General features: G+C 38.8%; 1 protein-coding gene and 1 long non-coding RNA gene across 9 annotated transcripts in view; both read left to right on the top strand.

Annotated features, from left to right (window-relative positions):
* Positions 1 to 9,612, top strand: part of LOC134818437 (bromodomain testis-specific protein-like) — an 80,996-nt gene extending 71,384 nt beyond the window's left edge. For 2 of the 8 annotated variants that reach the window (XM_063827991.1, XM_063827990.1), the window contains exons 5-17: positions 134 to 280; positions 540 to 611; positions 765 to 867; positions 1,411 to 1,508; positions 1,880 to 1,966; positions 2,228 to 2,407; positions 3,122 to 3,250; positions 3,370 to 3,648; positions 3,759 to 4,102; positions 4,249 to 4,420; positions 4,557 to 4,674; positions 7,389 to 7,502; positions 7,678 to 9,612. In XM_063827991.1, coding sequence (XP_063684061.1) covers positions 134 to 280; positions 540 to 611; positions 765 to 867; positions 1,411 to 1,508; positions 1,880 to 1,966; positions 2,228 to 2,407; positions 3,122 to 3,250; positions 3,370 to 3,648; positions 3,759 to 4,102; positions 4,249 to 4,420; positions 4,557 to 4,674; positions 7,389 to 7,502; positions 7,678 to 7,754 — 1,920 coding nt within the window. In that variant the 3' untranslated portion in view covers positions 7,755 to 9,612. Of the gene's footprint in view, positions 1 to 133; positions 281 to 539; positions 627 to 764; positions 973 to 1,410; positions 1,509 to 1,879; positions 1,967 to 2,227; positions 2,408 to 3,121; positions 3,251 to 3,369; positions 3,649 to 3,758; positions 4,103 to 4,248; positions 4,421 to 4,556; positions 4,675 to 7,388; positions 7,503 to 7,677 lie in introns of all 8 variants that reach the window. The other 6 variants (XM_063827987.1, XM_063827986.1, XM_063827989.1 and 3 more) reach the window with 4 other exon arrangements.
* A 1,053-nt stretch (positions 9,613 to 10,665) lies between these two features.
* Positions 10,666 to 12,157, top strand: LOC134818552 (uncharacterized). Its single transcript, XR_010160671.1, has 4 exons — positions 10,666 to 11,282; positions 11,447 to 11,610; positions 11,729 to 11,813; positions 11,988 to 12,157. It is a non-coding gene; the product is annotated as an uncharacterized LOC134818552 (long non-coding RNA).
* Positions 12,158 to 15,823: the final 3,666 nt, after the last annotated feature.

Here is a 15,823-nt window from a genome sequence, read left to right as displayed (position 1 = left end):
CTTAAACTGTTTTGATAGCTTCGACTGCTAGAGAAATGGCAGTGTTCTCAAATTAATGAATGGTATGACTTGCTTCTCGTGTTTTGTTAAGTTGTTTACTTCCAGTAAGTTAAAATTGTTGTTTGTGTTACAGGATTATTTAACGGTTGTTAAGAAACCAATGGATTTCGGCACAATCAAGAAGAATATTGAGGATCACGTCTATACTGACGCTGAAGAGGCATTGGCCGACTGCCAACAAGTCTTTGACAACTGCTTTCTCTACAACAAGCCGCAAGATGTTTGTGCTAAATTTTATTTCATAATCCTCCAATTCTGTTCATCATGTTTTGTCTTATCTTACTGTGGGCAATAAACGACGATTTCATCGTAGCACATAATTTTCAGGACAATTGAAAACAATCAAATTGGCGGGCAAACGATTCGTTTCATGATATGTGTAAAACAAAACAAATCATCAGTGATTTCAATTGTTCGAAATATAATGTTCCTGCTTAACTCTTTGGGAAACCAAACAAAAACTATTTATTAATTTTCAGGACATATATTTCATGGCAAAGCAACTGGAGGCAGTATACCAGGAGAAACTGAAAGCTTTCCCGGATCACGAGGTGAGGGACGACAAGGTACCATGTCCACGTATTGCTGCGGTGGTTTAACGTATTGCTGAACATGTGGTGGTTTAACTTTAAGATCTTAACTACAGATTTTAGCTGACAAGTAGCAACTAAATGATGATAAAATTTAAATCATTCCCCATTCAGCCCGAAGTACGTGTTACAAAGACCACAAAGCCTGCTGTGGCACCAAAGTCTGCACCTGTGACGTCATCCTCAGCTTCAACTCCCATTACCCCCACCACAAAAAGTAATTACCCTATCCCGGCTTTTCCTGGTGCCCCCATCAGAACCGTTGCCACTCAAAAACACTCCCCCATGCCATTCAGTTTAGGTAAAATGTCAACTAAACAAGGTACATTGTGCTGTTAAGATTTTGATTCACATAGCATAGTCATGTTATAAGTGGTTTAGTGGTTGTGACCAAAATGGTTACAATTAACCTGTGCTGTGCTGACTATAGGGGGCACAGCTGGAATTTTACGTTGTCCAGTTTTTCACATTGTTATGTTTGGGAACATAGTTTGTCAGGTCTGCGGACTGAAATGTAAATAATAGATGTGCTGGAGAGGTTGTCTCAATGTTTGTTATTCTAAATCTGATTCCAGCATCTTACACGTTCACAAGACTATTTCTGTTATTTTTGACCTTGGTTTATTTTACATATTCTGTTCGATGGGGTACCTTATTTTTTTCAAATCACCACCAATCAATAGTTTATATAATTACTTTTCTTTTCTAATAATCTAACCAAATTCTGTGAAATTTTCAAATCTGATCAAATTTGTATCAGAGTCCAAAGAGGACGTGAGTAGTACCTCAGTTCAAGTGACTGTAAAGAAAGGGGTGAAAAGGAAAGCGGATACAACCACCCCTCTCTCGAGTGACCAGGTTTGTGACCAGTTTTCCAGTGACCAAATTTACTTCAGACAACTTATAACTTTCCAAATTTACTGAATCAGAATGCAGAATGTAAGCTAAGCAAGTTGGCTGGTTTTCTCAAACATGAACCTCATAGAACAGCTCCCATATTTGGTGTCTGCCAACAATTTGAACAATGAACTAAATGTCATTGTATAAACTTGTAAGGATGGTTATCAAACCCAGATTTTATGGGAAAGTGTGCTGAAATTGAGTATTGACCCTAAGAATTTGAGTAAATACTTTAAAACGAAACATGTGATTCATACTGATTACTGAATCTACTATTCTCATAGTAATTTCTCAAAACAAACCTTCCATTTAAAACATTATCTGTTCAGGTCAGCACGACTACTCTTTCCCCCGTCGTTCCTAAAACTAAAGCTGTTCGTAACAGACATCCCAAAAAAGTCGTATCACCATCATCAGTAAGTGCTTCTCAGTTAAAATTCACTCTATACTATAACAGTTATAACAAATTAGTTATGACAAACTTTTAAAACAAACTTTTAAAACAATTCGAACAAATAGTTTCGCTATTGCATGCTCTTGAGCAAGTGCCAACTGCCAAGACGTGTACGTCCGTTATTAAACTCACAAGTCTTCATCCGTAAATGTTAAAAAACACAAGTTCCTGGTTTAAACCCTCTAATTGTATCATTATTTTGTAATCCAAACCCCTCCAACAGTTTGAGAAACCAAAACAAAGCACCGAGTTACGGCAGTGTCACACGTTACTTAAGGAATTGATGGGTCGTAAACACAAGTCAAGTGCCTGGCCTTTCTACCAACCTGTTGACCATGCCAGTCTGGGACTACACGACTACCTCACTATCATTAAGAAACCCATGGACCTCGGTACTATCAGGGTGAGTGATTAAGGGCCTTTTTAATGTTTAACATACAAGTCATGATTACTTTCCTTATTGCAGTTGGTTGTTTTATCCAGCCTGTCAGCTTATATTTTGAAACAGACAGATGCGTTCCAGTTACTTTCAGCTTTTTTTTCTACTTGAAAGTTTGCCATCATATTAATCTAACAAGTTACACGTCATGGTTTACAACAGTCTGCATCAATGCATCTAACACCTAATTGTCTATATAATTCACGAACACAACCTAACAGAATATATTGTTATTTACTAATTACAACTCACACGGTTTCCGTTCTGTTGTCCTACCTCATTTATTACTCTTCTAACCATATCCAGTAGTCACTGCCAAGACAGATATAATATATTAAAACAATGAGTAACGCGTCTAGACTCTAGACTTGGTAACAGTCCGTACATTGCAATGATGCCCTCTGAATACCTTCATGCTAGCTCTTATGGTCCATAATGGCCAGTTTCCAGCACTAATCATGTGTTATTAAAATGAACATAATGATGTATAAATTATAAACGGTGGAGATGCGGCTTTTCCACTCCTTTTGGCGCGTTTTTCTTTTCATCGTTCAACGGTTCAACATCATAACATTCACACAGCAACTCATCCCTTAGTGTCTTAACAAATATATCCACGTGTTGCATAATCACACTTAACGTACAGAGCGAGGTGGTAACACCATGGTATCACCTCAGGCTAAGATGGAGAAGGGAGAGTACACTGATGATAAGGAGTTTGCGGGAGATATGAGACTGATATTTAGTAACTGTTATCGGTACAACCCTCCTGGACATGATGTTGTTCTCATGGCTAAGGAACTAGAGGTTAGGAACTGTTGTGTTACATGATTTTATCGCCCTGAGCTGCGTGTCTTGTTGAGATAGGTGAAATGAATTTAAGTGAGAAATTTGAAACTGTTATTGATGTTCAATTTTGTTTTCAGATCTCATTTGAGTCACGCTTCAAGAAAATCGTGGAACAAGCTCAAGTAAGACAGACCAAGAAGAGCTCCGAATCCGTCAAAACTCCTTCCAAACCCACACCACCAATAGCCAGATCAACGCCCCTTCCTGCTAAAATGACGTTGAAGTCCCCTCCCTCTGCCCCTCCCCCAGAGAAGATTGTTGTAGTTGATCAGGTTGTGGATACCTCCAGTGAGGCTGAATCCGAGTCAGAACTGGACCTGTCATACGACAACGCTATCGATGACTTGAAGGGACAGGTAAATGAAAAACTTCTAACAAATTGCTTTCAAAAATATTTAAGAAACGTTGTGAATAACGATATACGTTTTATTTGATAAGATTATATTTAGCCGAGCCCACTTTGCAGATAAAGATATTCGAACAACAGATAGCTCTGCTAACGAAACTGAAAGCAAAGCAAAAGAAGGCCAAGATGGCCAAAACATCCCACAGCGTGCCACCCAGCCCTGTAACCAGTCCGGTCCTTGCCAGTCCTCCACCCCGACCAGTTCAGCCTCTTCCACCGCCTACTCCGCCTCCTCCACCTCCCCCTCAACCTGCAGCACTTCCTCCACCACCTATCAAATCTCCTAAACCTAAGCCTCCCCGAAAACCAAGGGAGCCTAAACCTCCTAAAGAACCCAAGAAACCTCGGGCACCTAAAGCTCCAAGAGTTAACAAACGTCAATCCAAAAAGGCAGAACATTCTGAGTAAGTGATTTTAATGTTTTACCTTTTGTCCAATGAATTTTAACATATTCTGATCTGGCCTTTGTTCTATACTCTACTATGACAAATTTGTTAGCTCCGGTTAAACCTAGAATCAATCCCCAAGTTTTAACACTGTCTTGTGACAGGAGGATAACGATGGCCACAGCCACGTCTACCACCCCCACACTCCGAGAAGAGGACTGTAAACCCATGACATACGACGAGAAGAGACAACTCTCACAGAACATCAACCAGCTGCCCGGAGACAAGCTGGGCAAGGTCGTCCTTATCATTCAGAGCAGAGAACCCAACTTACAGGTATTTTACTGGAAATTTGTGAAAATTTGTGAAAATTTAGGAAAATGAAACATCGTTCCAGCACTTTTGTTTAGTATCCTAATAAATCCTGAAAGAGGTTGATCTTTATTTTTAATTCAATGTCCTTCAATTTCAGGGTCAAGATACGAACCCAGAAGAAATTGAAATCGATTTCGATACCCTCAAACCATCCACTCTCCGAGAACTTCAGAAGTACACCGATGACTGCCTTAAAGAACAGAAAAAGATTCCCCGTAAGCCTTACGATTTATTGCTCTTAAATGTTGTATCCAGTCAATCTCAAATGAACGAAGATTTTAGATTTGATTCATTATTTCGGGAGGCGAAGTAAAATCAATCAAATAAAGGCGTAAAATGCTCAATAATCTGTCAGAAATAAATTACAATCAAAACTGGGTCATCATGCAAAAATGTTCGAATAAATGAATTAGTTCCTAATCATGATATTGCTGGATCAGGGATATTGTAGATCTCATATCACGTGGTTGATGTTCTGTTTCAGTGTCTGGATCGTGACCTGTAAAGTTGAATATTATTGGAACTTCAATAAAACATATTATGATAAAGGCGGAAAAGTTGTTAACCAAAAATGTCCCTTTTATTGTAGCTGGTTATATCGAATTTAAACTAATTTACGAAAATGGTAAGTTTAAACGGTCACCTGTTATCGAGAAATCTTTCCTCTCACTGCCAGTAATTTGGTAATAATCGGGATTACTAGAATACTCTTAAATCATTCAAATATTTTCAATGAAATTTTGGGTCTAAATATCTAATGTAATTAACTATAACATTTTGCACAGGGCCGTGGTCAAATATTTTAAGCGCACAATACCGAAAAGCAGCCCTACTGCTTTTCGATTTTGCTGCCTTGCAATCATCGTAGTTAATTACATAGTCATACAAACTATTATAAACTTGACTCTTAAAAGACTATGTTCCATACCGCATTTTCTGCACTCTGGCACTGCTGACCATTCCCCATCTTTGCACGTGACCTCCTTCTCACCAATCAGAGCGTAACGTTTAGAGCATGTGACTGTGGCGAGTGAGTCCTCACTCTGCAAAACTGTAGCGTGGCCCACATTTAGATCCTCGCATTTCGCTGAAATTGTAATTTATTAAGAAGATTTCATGTCTCGAAAAGCTATCACGAGAACTTGATATGTTTTGAAAGTTTGAACTGTCCCCCTTTAAAATCTGACCCAGATATGTTATAGAACAATTATTTTGAATCTATATAGTCACCTGCTGTTGCTGGAATGTAGAAGAATGAGTTACTGTTAGCGGCTGCTCCCCAAGCGTTGAATCGTATCGTTGTCACATCTCTATTCCAAACCTCTTGTTCCTCACAATTATATGATATCGGGATGTCAGCCACTTTTATATCATTAAATTGGATTGTAACACGCGGTTCTGTAGTTTTGGTTATCACCCATTCATTGGTCGTCTCGCTCGGGAAGTTGGACGGAAGCTCAATGAATCCTCTTATACACGCGTCTTGTACTTTATATTTCAGAGGCTTAAACATAAGTCGGATTTGTCCCGCTTCTTCATAATCTTTGTCAAAGAAATACAAATTTAATTGTTTGCTAGTTTCGGTGATCTTGAGTTGAAGAGGGTACTTCTCTAAATCGTATTCTATGTCCTCGTCTCCTATTGGTACCCAACCTGTAATTTTATTTGTTGAATGCTACAGTTCCAACTACGATTAATATGAACTATGGAACAGCAATGATCAGAGAGAAACCTCTCATATAAATTATGTGTTTCCAGGAGCCCTCATACCTAATAATATTGTAGTTGTATAGATTATAATAATGTCCTATTAGTTAGAAGCTAGTTAGAAGCTCCCTACTGGACCGGCACCTTATCACTATCTCTGGTTATAATAACTTACCGTCAGCATCAGTAGCAATCGTAGCCGCCCAAAGGAAGGTGAAGAAGATAATCATCTTCTCTTTATCCCAGCTGGTTTTCAAGAGATAATGCAGTGGTTTATTTATCGCGATACTTTAGCAAGTTTTAGTAGTTTCACAAACAAAAATAAACTGTTGAAGCTTGTACTGTGGCTACAAGGAGAGCATGCTCACTCTTTGCTGACCTTATATCACGTGGTGTGTCACGTGTGAGGATGTGAGGGTATCTATTGGCTGCTCATAAGGTGCTACCCACTAATGACTTAACTTTCCATATTCTGAGTAGGATGAGTGTGTATCTTTGTTGTTGACAATGCCATTGAACTTTAAAGTGGGCTAGAGCCATAAAATTAGGTCCGTTTTAACCGCATTGTTGGTGGGGCTTGTAACATAAGTTATACCAATGCAAATGAGCTCTATATAATATATATGATATATGTCTATCTAAATAAAACGGCGGTTCTATTTGTACAACGCCTCCCTAGTCCCTACCGGGCAGAGTACTCTTGAAACTGGATTTCTCCAAAGATAAGGTAACAGTTACGGGACTGATTTTTTTCGGTACATTTCTGGCACAACTCTGACGAAGCCTAACAGGTTAAGTTTTTTTAAATCGGCCGGTGATAAGTGGTTTAATTGATGGTTTTGTACCACAAATGTGACATAATATCCCACTGACCCGGTCTCTCATCCTCCTCGCACTGACCCTGTCTCGTTTAAAGCGCTCTATCCCATTGTGAAAAACTCATAGTTCGGGTCTTTATCTTTCGCACAAAGTGAGCTACAATTAGTGTAGGCACTGATAAGAGAGCCTCCATATCTACGCGGGATTCCAGGAGAGAGCTTTTAGGCTCACTCCACAGCAGGGACCATATCACACTTTACAGTGGCCACTTTGTTCACCTGAACTAGGACGGTATTCAGTCGATATTCATCGGCAGTGGGGCCCCAATTGAGTTGGGGTTCTGAAATATGTATTTTAGTTAAAATAAACAAATTTAAAGTGACGTCACCTGACCCATCCGCAGCTTTGAAGAAGACAGTGGGATTGCGGCCAGAAGAGAAGCTGAAGAGAAGGGAAGAGCTGGAACAGAGATTGAAGGACACCAGTACCAGCTCCAAATGTGGGAAGCGACAAAAATGTGAGTTATTGTTGATTAGTAGACTAGGGATCTCTCTCGTAGTCAATCAGGATGAAAAAATTGGCACTTTTTTGACAATTTATGCAATCAATTTGCGAGTTAATTAGTCATTTTCAAAGTTAGTAATTCAGTTTCGAAGACCTTGGTTAAATTATTAAAATACTCCAAATTCCAGCTGTCCAGAACATGTCCCGGTTAAGTTCCAGTTCGAGCTCAGAAACAGACAGCGACTCCTCGGACGACGAACTGTGATGACGGGTGTTATTGAAACAGATCGCGCGTTGTCATGTCAACGACCCAATCATAACCTTGTCGCGACAACGCAAATTTTCCTCGATTGTCGATCTACTATTTACTGCTTCAGTTCCTAACCAATTAGGAAGAAAACTTGAGAATTTGTACAGATGAATATATCAATACATAATATATTAATTATATCTGATCTTGATCTGGGTTATAATGTAGCCTAAAGCGCTGCGACCATCGGATAAGATTTAATTATCAATTATTAACGTGTTTAATTGATTAGATTTAAAGTTCAAGCAAGAACAGAAGAATTAGATTTTTATAAGTTGTATTCTGTGGTTTTTAGAGGACAAACTTTTCTGTCCATTTTCCTGTTTTCTCGATGATTTGCACACGCTATGTTAAGAATAATTTTAAACTGAATAGAATTCTCAAAACTTAAACTAACCATTTCACAACACTGTTTTTCTCTCGGAGCGGCTGGTGAATGAGGAAAAGTTGTGCTGATACGCCTGTTTTTCATTTTCCTGTTTTAAAGGTCGAGTATGCTTTCAGCGTTCACTTTTTAAAGAGATTATGATGGGATGAGGATACATTTGAAATCAATTATTCTATATTAATAATCCATGCAACAAGATGCAAGTTAATTTATTCAGGGTTTATATATTTTTCTTGCGAAGTATATATACGATCAGTATAAAAGTAAAACTTAATGAGACTTTCAAATGAATATATTATTTCAATCATTGATCAAAACAAGCTTAGCCCCCCTGTTTATGCGCTTGACGTACAATTTCTGCAATTAATTATTGTTCTGTGGTTATATATGGCCATATTATAACATAACCATATGGACGTCTCGATCCAATGGAAATGTGCTATAATAGGCGTCCTTTTCATTGTATTAAATTGCATTTTAAATCGCCAGATGAAATATTTCGGAACTAACTTGCCCAAACCGATGCGGATTTTTCAGTATGTCAAATTAACGGGGTGCTAAGCAAAATGCTGAAAATTTATTATTCTGAATATGATACCTGCTATAACACATTTTATAAATTTACATATAAGTATATCGTTACTACGTAGCAACATAAGAATCAGTTAATAATTTCAGCAATTAAGTCCTATAGTTTCAAAAATCTTACCTGTAACGTGATTCATCAATGCAAGGCTTCACCTGAAGAACAGTTTACAGTTGTAATTATGAGAGATAAGAGATAAGATATAAACTCTTTAAAGTAGTATTAAGTATACCGTGTAATTGTTAATAAATATTCTAGGTGTATTTGTAACTTTTTATTCATTTCCCCTATTCCGAATATATCGCATATAATATATTAAAACTACTCTAGCTTCGTTCCATGTGTTGCTAAATCGTTTTTAAATACCTACAGTTTACTTGTGTAAAGCTTTGCGTATGTTTAAGGGTGGAACAATTTTACGGGGCCCCCGCCCGCGAATGTGTTGATTTTCAGACCGGCTCGAGGATACACAGTTTTCAGATAAAATGTCGGGCTCTGGTCACTATTTTTTTACTGAAGATCATGATCCATCCAAGGAGTTCATGGTACTGACTTAGCTTTCTATCTTTAAAATATTGGGAATTTGATGTAAGTTTGAGGCAGGAAATTTAGGAGTATGACCTCTAAAATTTTTACGATCTCTATTGTTATCGAGCATTCTAGAAGAGCTATGTTGGCTATAAGAGAAGTCGGTATCATGATAAACTTCAAGTCAACTTTCTTGGCCTGGTGTTATATTTGTTAAAATTTGAATTGGAAATTTGTAGTAATTTTATCCAATGTTATTGTTAACAAAATGTTTTGTTTCCTTTGCTACCATCAATGTTATCACAATCATGATTGAACATCGAATCTAACCAAAAATTGTAACAACCTGAAAATCTGACTCATTTTTTTGCTCTGACCATATCAATGTGATACGTATGCGTACAGCGTAGTCGCAGAATTAACGGATGATACTACTAGTACTACTAGTCTAAATTTCTTCGAAGTTTTACCCCCCCCCCCCCCCCCCCTCCGTAATCAACCGTAATGATCAAGACCGAACCCCCCCTCCCCCTATATTACGTAATCAAGGTTTGACCCCCCCCCCCCCCCCCCCCCCCCCCCCCCCCCCCCCCCCCGTAATCAAGACCCAACCCCCTCCTATATTACGTAATCAAGATTAGACACAATTTTCGTTTAGTATTAGTAATTGGTTAATACTAAACGGAAATTGGTTAAAAACGAAAATTTTGATTACATAATTAACGAAAATTGTCCAATTGGTATTTCGAAAATCGGTTCTTTTGCGATAGTCAAAACGCGACAACTTGAACTAGCGCTGGATGGCGACAACTAGCGCTGGATATGGGATAGCGCTAGTTATCGCCATCTGCAGCGCTAGTTGTCGCTATCCAGCGCAAAATCAAAAATATCAATGTTCGATGATTGTCGCTATCCAGCGCTAGTTGTCGCCATCCAGCGCTAATTGTCGCTATCCAGCGCTAGTTGTCGCTGGCTATGCGACACTGTCGCACACAATAGTTTGTGATGGCCAGCGTAACTGTTGTCATACGTTGTATGACCCGCCGCGCACGAAGTGCGCGGCTCCCCCTGTAGCGTCGAAGACGCTACTAGTACTATAGTGAAACGACCGTAGGGGTCACCACGTGATACAACGTAACTGGCCATCGCAGAAAACAGTTCGATAACTAGCGCTGGATAGCGACAACTAGCGCTGGATAGCGACAATTCTAGCGCTGGATAGCGACAACTAGCGCTGGATAGCGACAACTAGCGCTGGCCAGCGTTGGCCGGCGCAAAATATAAAAATCAAATATTAGAAAATTTTCGGTCCGAGTCATTCTCGATACGTACCTCTGAAAGCAGAGATCCCGCTGTAAGGAACCTCGAAATTCTCTCTAATTCCGATATTCCTTTTAAAAGATAGTTAAATGATTTAGATTTATAGTTAACACATTTCCATTGAAGATAGTAATGAACAATTCCAGTCATTTTGAGCTTGAATAATTTTATGTTTAAGATAGGTATCGTTAAGTTTAGAAGATCATTGAAATAAGATGTGTATTTAAATTAGAGAAGAGATTACGTTTGATTAACAAAATGAAGCGTTTTGTGTTTAACTAATAGACAATTCGACACGGTTGATGACATTCCATGGAGGTGTACAATCAGAACACCACAGAAGATCACCTGATAGCAGACTAGCCTATCGCAGTTTCAGACGAAGATCTATGAATTGTGAGAATGGATGATTAGCAGAGCATAGCAGAGTTTAAACCGTGATGAGCAATAACGATCTTGATGAACAATTACTGATTTTGATGAACCAGACTGATAGACTCTGGGAAAGTCGGAGGGAGTTAAGAGGGAGAGAGATCGGAGATCCGATGTCTTTCTCGGGTCAGTGCAGTCTTATAAGTTTGTTTCATAGCAGTGCTTATAACAGAGTCCAGTATGCCGGTTCCATCCGGATGCTTTAATCTTTCCAGTCATAAGTATTCCAGTAAGTTCCTTGCCTTGATTTAATGTGAGCCTTTCATATTAGTATTTTGTTTCGTATAAAATAGTTTGACGTGATTTTTATATCTATATTGTTTATAGTGTCTATTCCCGTTTCCAATATCCACTTAAATTCTATACGACACACTGAAGGTTAATTCTATTCAGGTTGCTCTGAACCGACACATCGTGTAGTTTACCGGGCAAGTCTTCCATTCCATAATCTAAAGAACCGTGACTAAGTTTCCGGGTAGAAGTAAGCTAACGACGATAAGATTCCCGATCTCCCTCTCACTTGAAGGACCATTATACGGATTGAAGTTGTTCTTGAGGTAAAATCCTTTTCCATTAGTTTTTACATATGAAGTAGGTTTAAGAATATAGTTGGTAATTGTAGTTTCGTGCTCTCAAAATTATATACTTTGTACAAACTTCCGTTTCCGTTCCCAGGTCAATAGACCCGAATCTTCCTACTCAGAACGTGCTGCCTTTGCCGATACCTGCTAGATTAATTGATTCTCCGTCGTCAACCGAGGTAATTAGTTCAGTTATAACGTCCGCATAAAATAAGTAGTTGTCTTAAATAGTAAATTTATTAAGTATTATATTATTGTTTATCGAGTAAGACGTGTGCAGGTTTAAAGTAGATTTCCTGTTGGTTACGTAATAAATTGTTTCTATTGCCATAGTTAAAAGATATTGCTTTCAGACCATTCGTGACAGTCAAACTGTTGACGGTGAGACTCAGTCAAAGACGCGTGATATTCCAGCCCTCCTACACTATTTCTTAGAGAGAGACATATCAAAAGGTGATTGCACCAACATATACTTAGAGTTCCTTTAAATAGGTTATGAGAAGAATTTCTACCGTTTCAATTAATTAGTATAGTATCAAAAGGTTACTTCCATTGTTATATAACCATTTTTCAATTTAAGAAGGTTTTTCTCTCATTAATTATACTACCATTAGTCGTTCTATATTTTGTTCTATATTGTCGTTTCAATTTGTGTTAACCCACCAAAATTGAAAGTCTGAATTATAATCACTAACCGCACTAAATTAAATAAGAAGTAACATGAAACTCTGAATTCTAGCAAAATTATAATTTCCCTAAAACAAAAGTTTTAAGACGCTCAATCGTGGGTTCAGAACCTTCCGAGACGGACTCTCTTGATATAACCGGGGCCTCCCATGTATAGTTCTAGCCAAGTCAAAAGGAGCTCTAAATAAATAATTTCTTGGAGGAAATAAAGTACTACATATCATGGACATGGGAGAGGTGATTATTACCCGGTGCTAGCAACTAATACCTGTCTAATTTGGTACCGTGGTTAATAACACCCGCTTCCCGGCTTTTAACGGGTGATACTCGTAAAATATCTGCTCCATATATTGGACGGTGGACCGTCGACGAGTCCAACTCGGCGCGCGTCCTGGTAGGTTGTAAACTTGGAGGACTTCGCCGCTTCGACGCGCCGCGCAAACTAGCATTCTTGCTTCGCATCGAAGGGAGGGAATAATTATTTTTTCTACTACCAAATTTTGGTTGTAAATTCAATATGGACGATTTGCTGCGCCGCGCGCCGATTTACTTGACATATCACTGTTGCATCGTTTTAAATTAGATAAATGACATCCAATTTACTATAATTAGTATGTAAAATGTAATTAAATGCTAGTATTAAATTACGATCGACGATCGTTGCTCTGCTTCGCAGAGCAACGATCTCGACGGATTGACATCGTCAATCAAGTTGTAAACCTACAACCCGGCTTCCGAGCTCGTATTGTGTATTGGCATTGCGAAGAGAGGAGGCCTGAGCTTCCGAGATCGCATTACAAAGTAAAGGGAAACCCTCGAGTCCAAAATCGTATATCGAAAGGTAGGTGCGGACTTCAAAAACCGAAAAAAAAAAATGTTCGGCTCAAAATGATCAGGGTAGCATGAAACATGAAAAAAAGTAGTTTCCAGAAAAACTTTGAAAATTTTTGACTTTGTCCGAGTCATTCTCGATACGTACTTCTGAAAGCCGAGCTCCCGCTAAATTAACAATTAAGCCTAAATTAAAAAGGGCCCTTTTTGGCTTAAATTGCCCGAATTTCACGGGGCCCGGGGGGCGATGGCCCCCTGCCCCCCCGCTTCCTACACCCCTGGCTGGCTAGCGGCAGCGCTGACTAGCGCTGGCCAGCACTATATACTAGCTGACGAGTAATATCGCAACTATATTGCGCTGGCGGACGAGTAATACTAATATTGCAAATATTTGATTTTTATATTTTGCGCTGGCCATGCAGCGCTAGTCATGTCGCTATCCAGCGCTAGTTGTCGCTATCCAGCGCTAGTTATCGAACTGTTTTCTGCGATGGCCAGTTGCGCTGTTGACGGATGTTACTCGTCTAAATTTCTTCGAAGTAGTGCGCGCCGCTTTCTTCTCGAAATGTTGGCCCGACGGCACGAGCTACGAAGTAGCGCGCGCCGGGCCAAATCATTAACAATGGTCAAGTTGCGCTGGCCATCACAAACTATCGGGTGCGACAGTGTCGCATAGCCAGCGACAACTAGCGCTGGATAGCGACAACTAGCGCTGGATGGCGACAGCCGACAACTAAAATCGGTAAAAAATTAAAATTTTGATTACGTAATCAACGACCAAAACCCCCTCCCGTAATCAACCGTAAGCATTTGAAACCCCCCCCCCCCTCGGCTGATTACGTAATATGCGAACGACCCCTTATGCTGTCGCCCAAGAAACCGTAAACTGTTAAATTTGCTTGGTAGTCTAATTTCGATGGCATAAAATGGAGAATTACCCCAATATAAGGTTTTTCCATTTTCTCCATAGAAAAAGTCTCCGTTTTATGACATTGGCCTAAATAAAAATGGCGTAAAATGTCCGGTCCTATAGTTATACTTATACCCATTGGCCATTGGTATTACCCATAATTGTAAAGAGAGCCAGATCAAACGCAAATAATTATTAATTAGGTTAATTAAACATAATATAAGTTTATTGATAAGTGCGACCGTTAATCGTCTCCAAGTCTGATGAGTTATGAAATATGAGCCAACGTAGTATTAGCAAACGTGTGATCGAATATAACATTAACATCCGTCAACCTTCGCCCTCGGCCCTCCTCGTGTCCTATTATGATTATATACCGTACCCATTACCCGTATTGTAATTGTAGAGAGAGCCAGATGACAGATCGAACGCAGATAATTATAGATTTAAGGTAAATTAAAAGTAAAACGTTAGTTCAGCCGTAAATTTTCTCAAAGTCATGTGCCAACTCTAGTAGTAGTACCATGTGCTAACTAATAGTAAACGTTACCTGGAGACCCCAGGCTATAATGTTCGTAAACGAATATAAGAGATCACAGATTAGGCGGAATGACAGGCCGCCCAGTCACCAGTAAAGTCTCAATTATATAACCGCTGCACGCTGGTACTCAGGTAGTTTACGTTACTAAGGATAACGAATATTAATAGACTCAAAGTCAAGATGAGTGCTCATGACCATGTGTCATGTGGACAACTAAACTAAGGCAGGTGTTTTATGTTTAATAATCTTCTTATCATTTTTCTTCTAATATCTTTTTTTCTCATTCTTTTTTCGTACTCTCGTGTTTGGTCGGAGTTACGCAATCATTTTGCTGCTCTGCATGGACTTATTTTTCTACAAGTACAAGTACAAGTATAACTATAAGTATATAAGTAGTACAATTGAGTTGTAAAATGGAATACATAATTTTTTTGAATCTTTCCTCTAAGTCTATAACTATAAGAATAACTATAAGCATAAGGCTGCCATGCCACGGAGAATTACTGACTACACCGCTTGGCGCTTTCACCCCAAACTGGCAGATTCATAAAATTCATTGTTCATATTGCTTCTCTTTTGCTTTTTTGGCTTTTAATTTTATTGTCATGTTTTATCACAGTTAACTTATGTGTTATGCTAAGTTGTATGAGTGTCTCCGGTCTTTACGTTTCTCAAAAATTTTGTTAGCAAGCTAGGTAACAGGGTAACTGTTTGTCGGGCTGAGAACGTACTCCACGAGATGTTTTGACAAATATAATATCATAGGAAATAAGAAGCCCATGAAAACTAACAAGTTTCCACTTGTCAAAGATTTTTGCACAAACTATGACTTATGACTAATAGTAATAGTTAGAATGATACTCTTTGATATAATTTTGAAATAACGCTAACGCGAGGCTACACAAACATACAACGTCAACAGGATTAAGTTATATGAGAGTTGGTGGGACACAATCAACAAACATGTTACAGCTTCTCATTCTCAAGCTCTTTGGAGTTCTCCTAGTCTTGAGGATAACAACTTTTGTTGGTATGTACATGTTATTGTAGTCATGCACTCCCTAGTCACTCATAACAGCTTATTTTATATTTCTACCTTTAAAACAGCTTGCAGTAATCCGGTATAATCATTCTTATAATGATTTCTTCGGCTATTTCTCCTTATGTTACAAAGAGAATGTTTGCTGTTGCATAAATAATAAAGGTTGATGTTTTTATTA

Source organism: Bolinopsis microptera, chromosome 7 (assembly GCF_026151205.1).
Source record: "Bolinopsis microptera isolate Bmic1 chromosome 7, MBARI_Bmic_1.0, whole genome shotgun sequence".
Taxonomy (NCBI): Eukaryota; Metazoa; Ctenophora; class Tentaculata; order Lobata; family Bolinopsidae; genus Bolinopsis; species Bolinopsis microptera.
The sequence above is the reverse complement of the archived record's forward strand: the minus strand, read 5'-3'. Positions and strand labels throughout refer to the sequence as shown.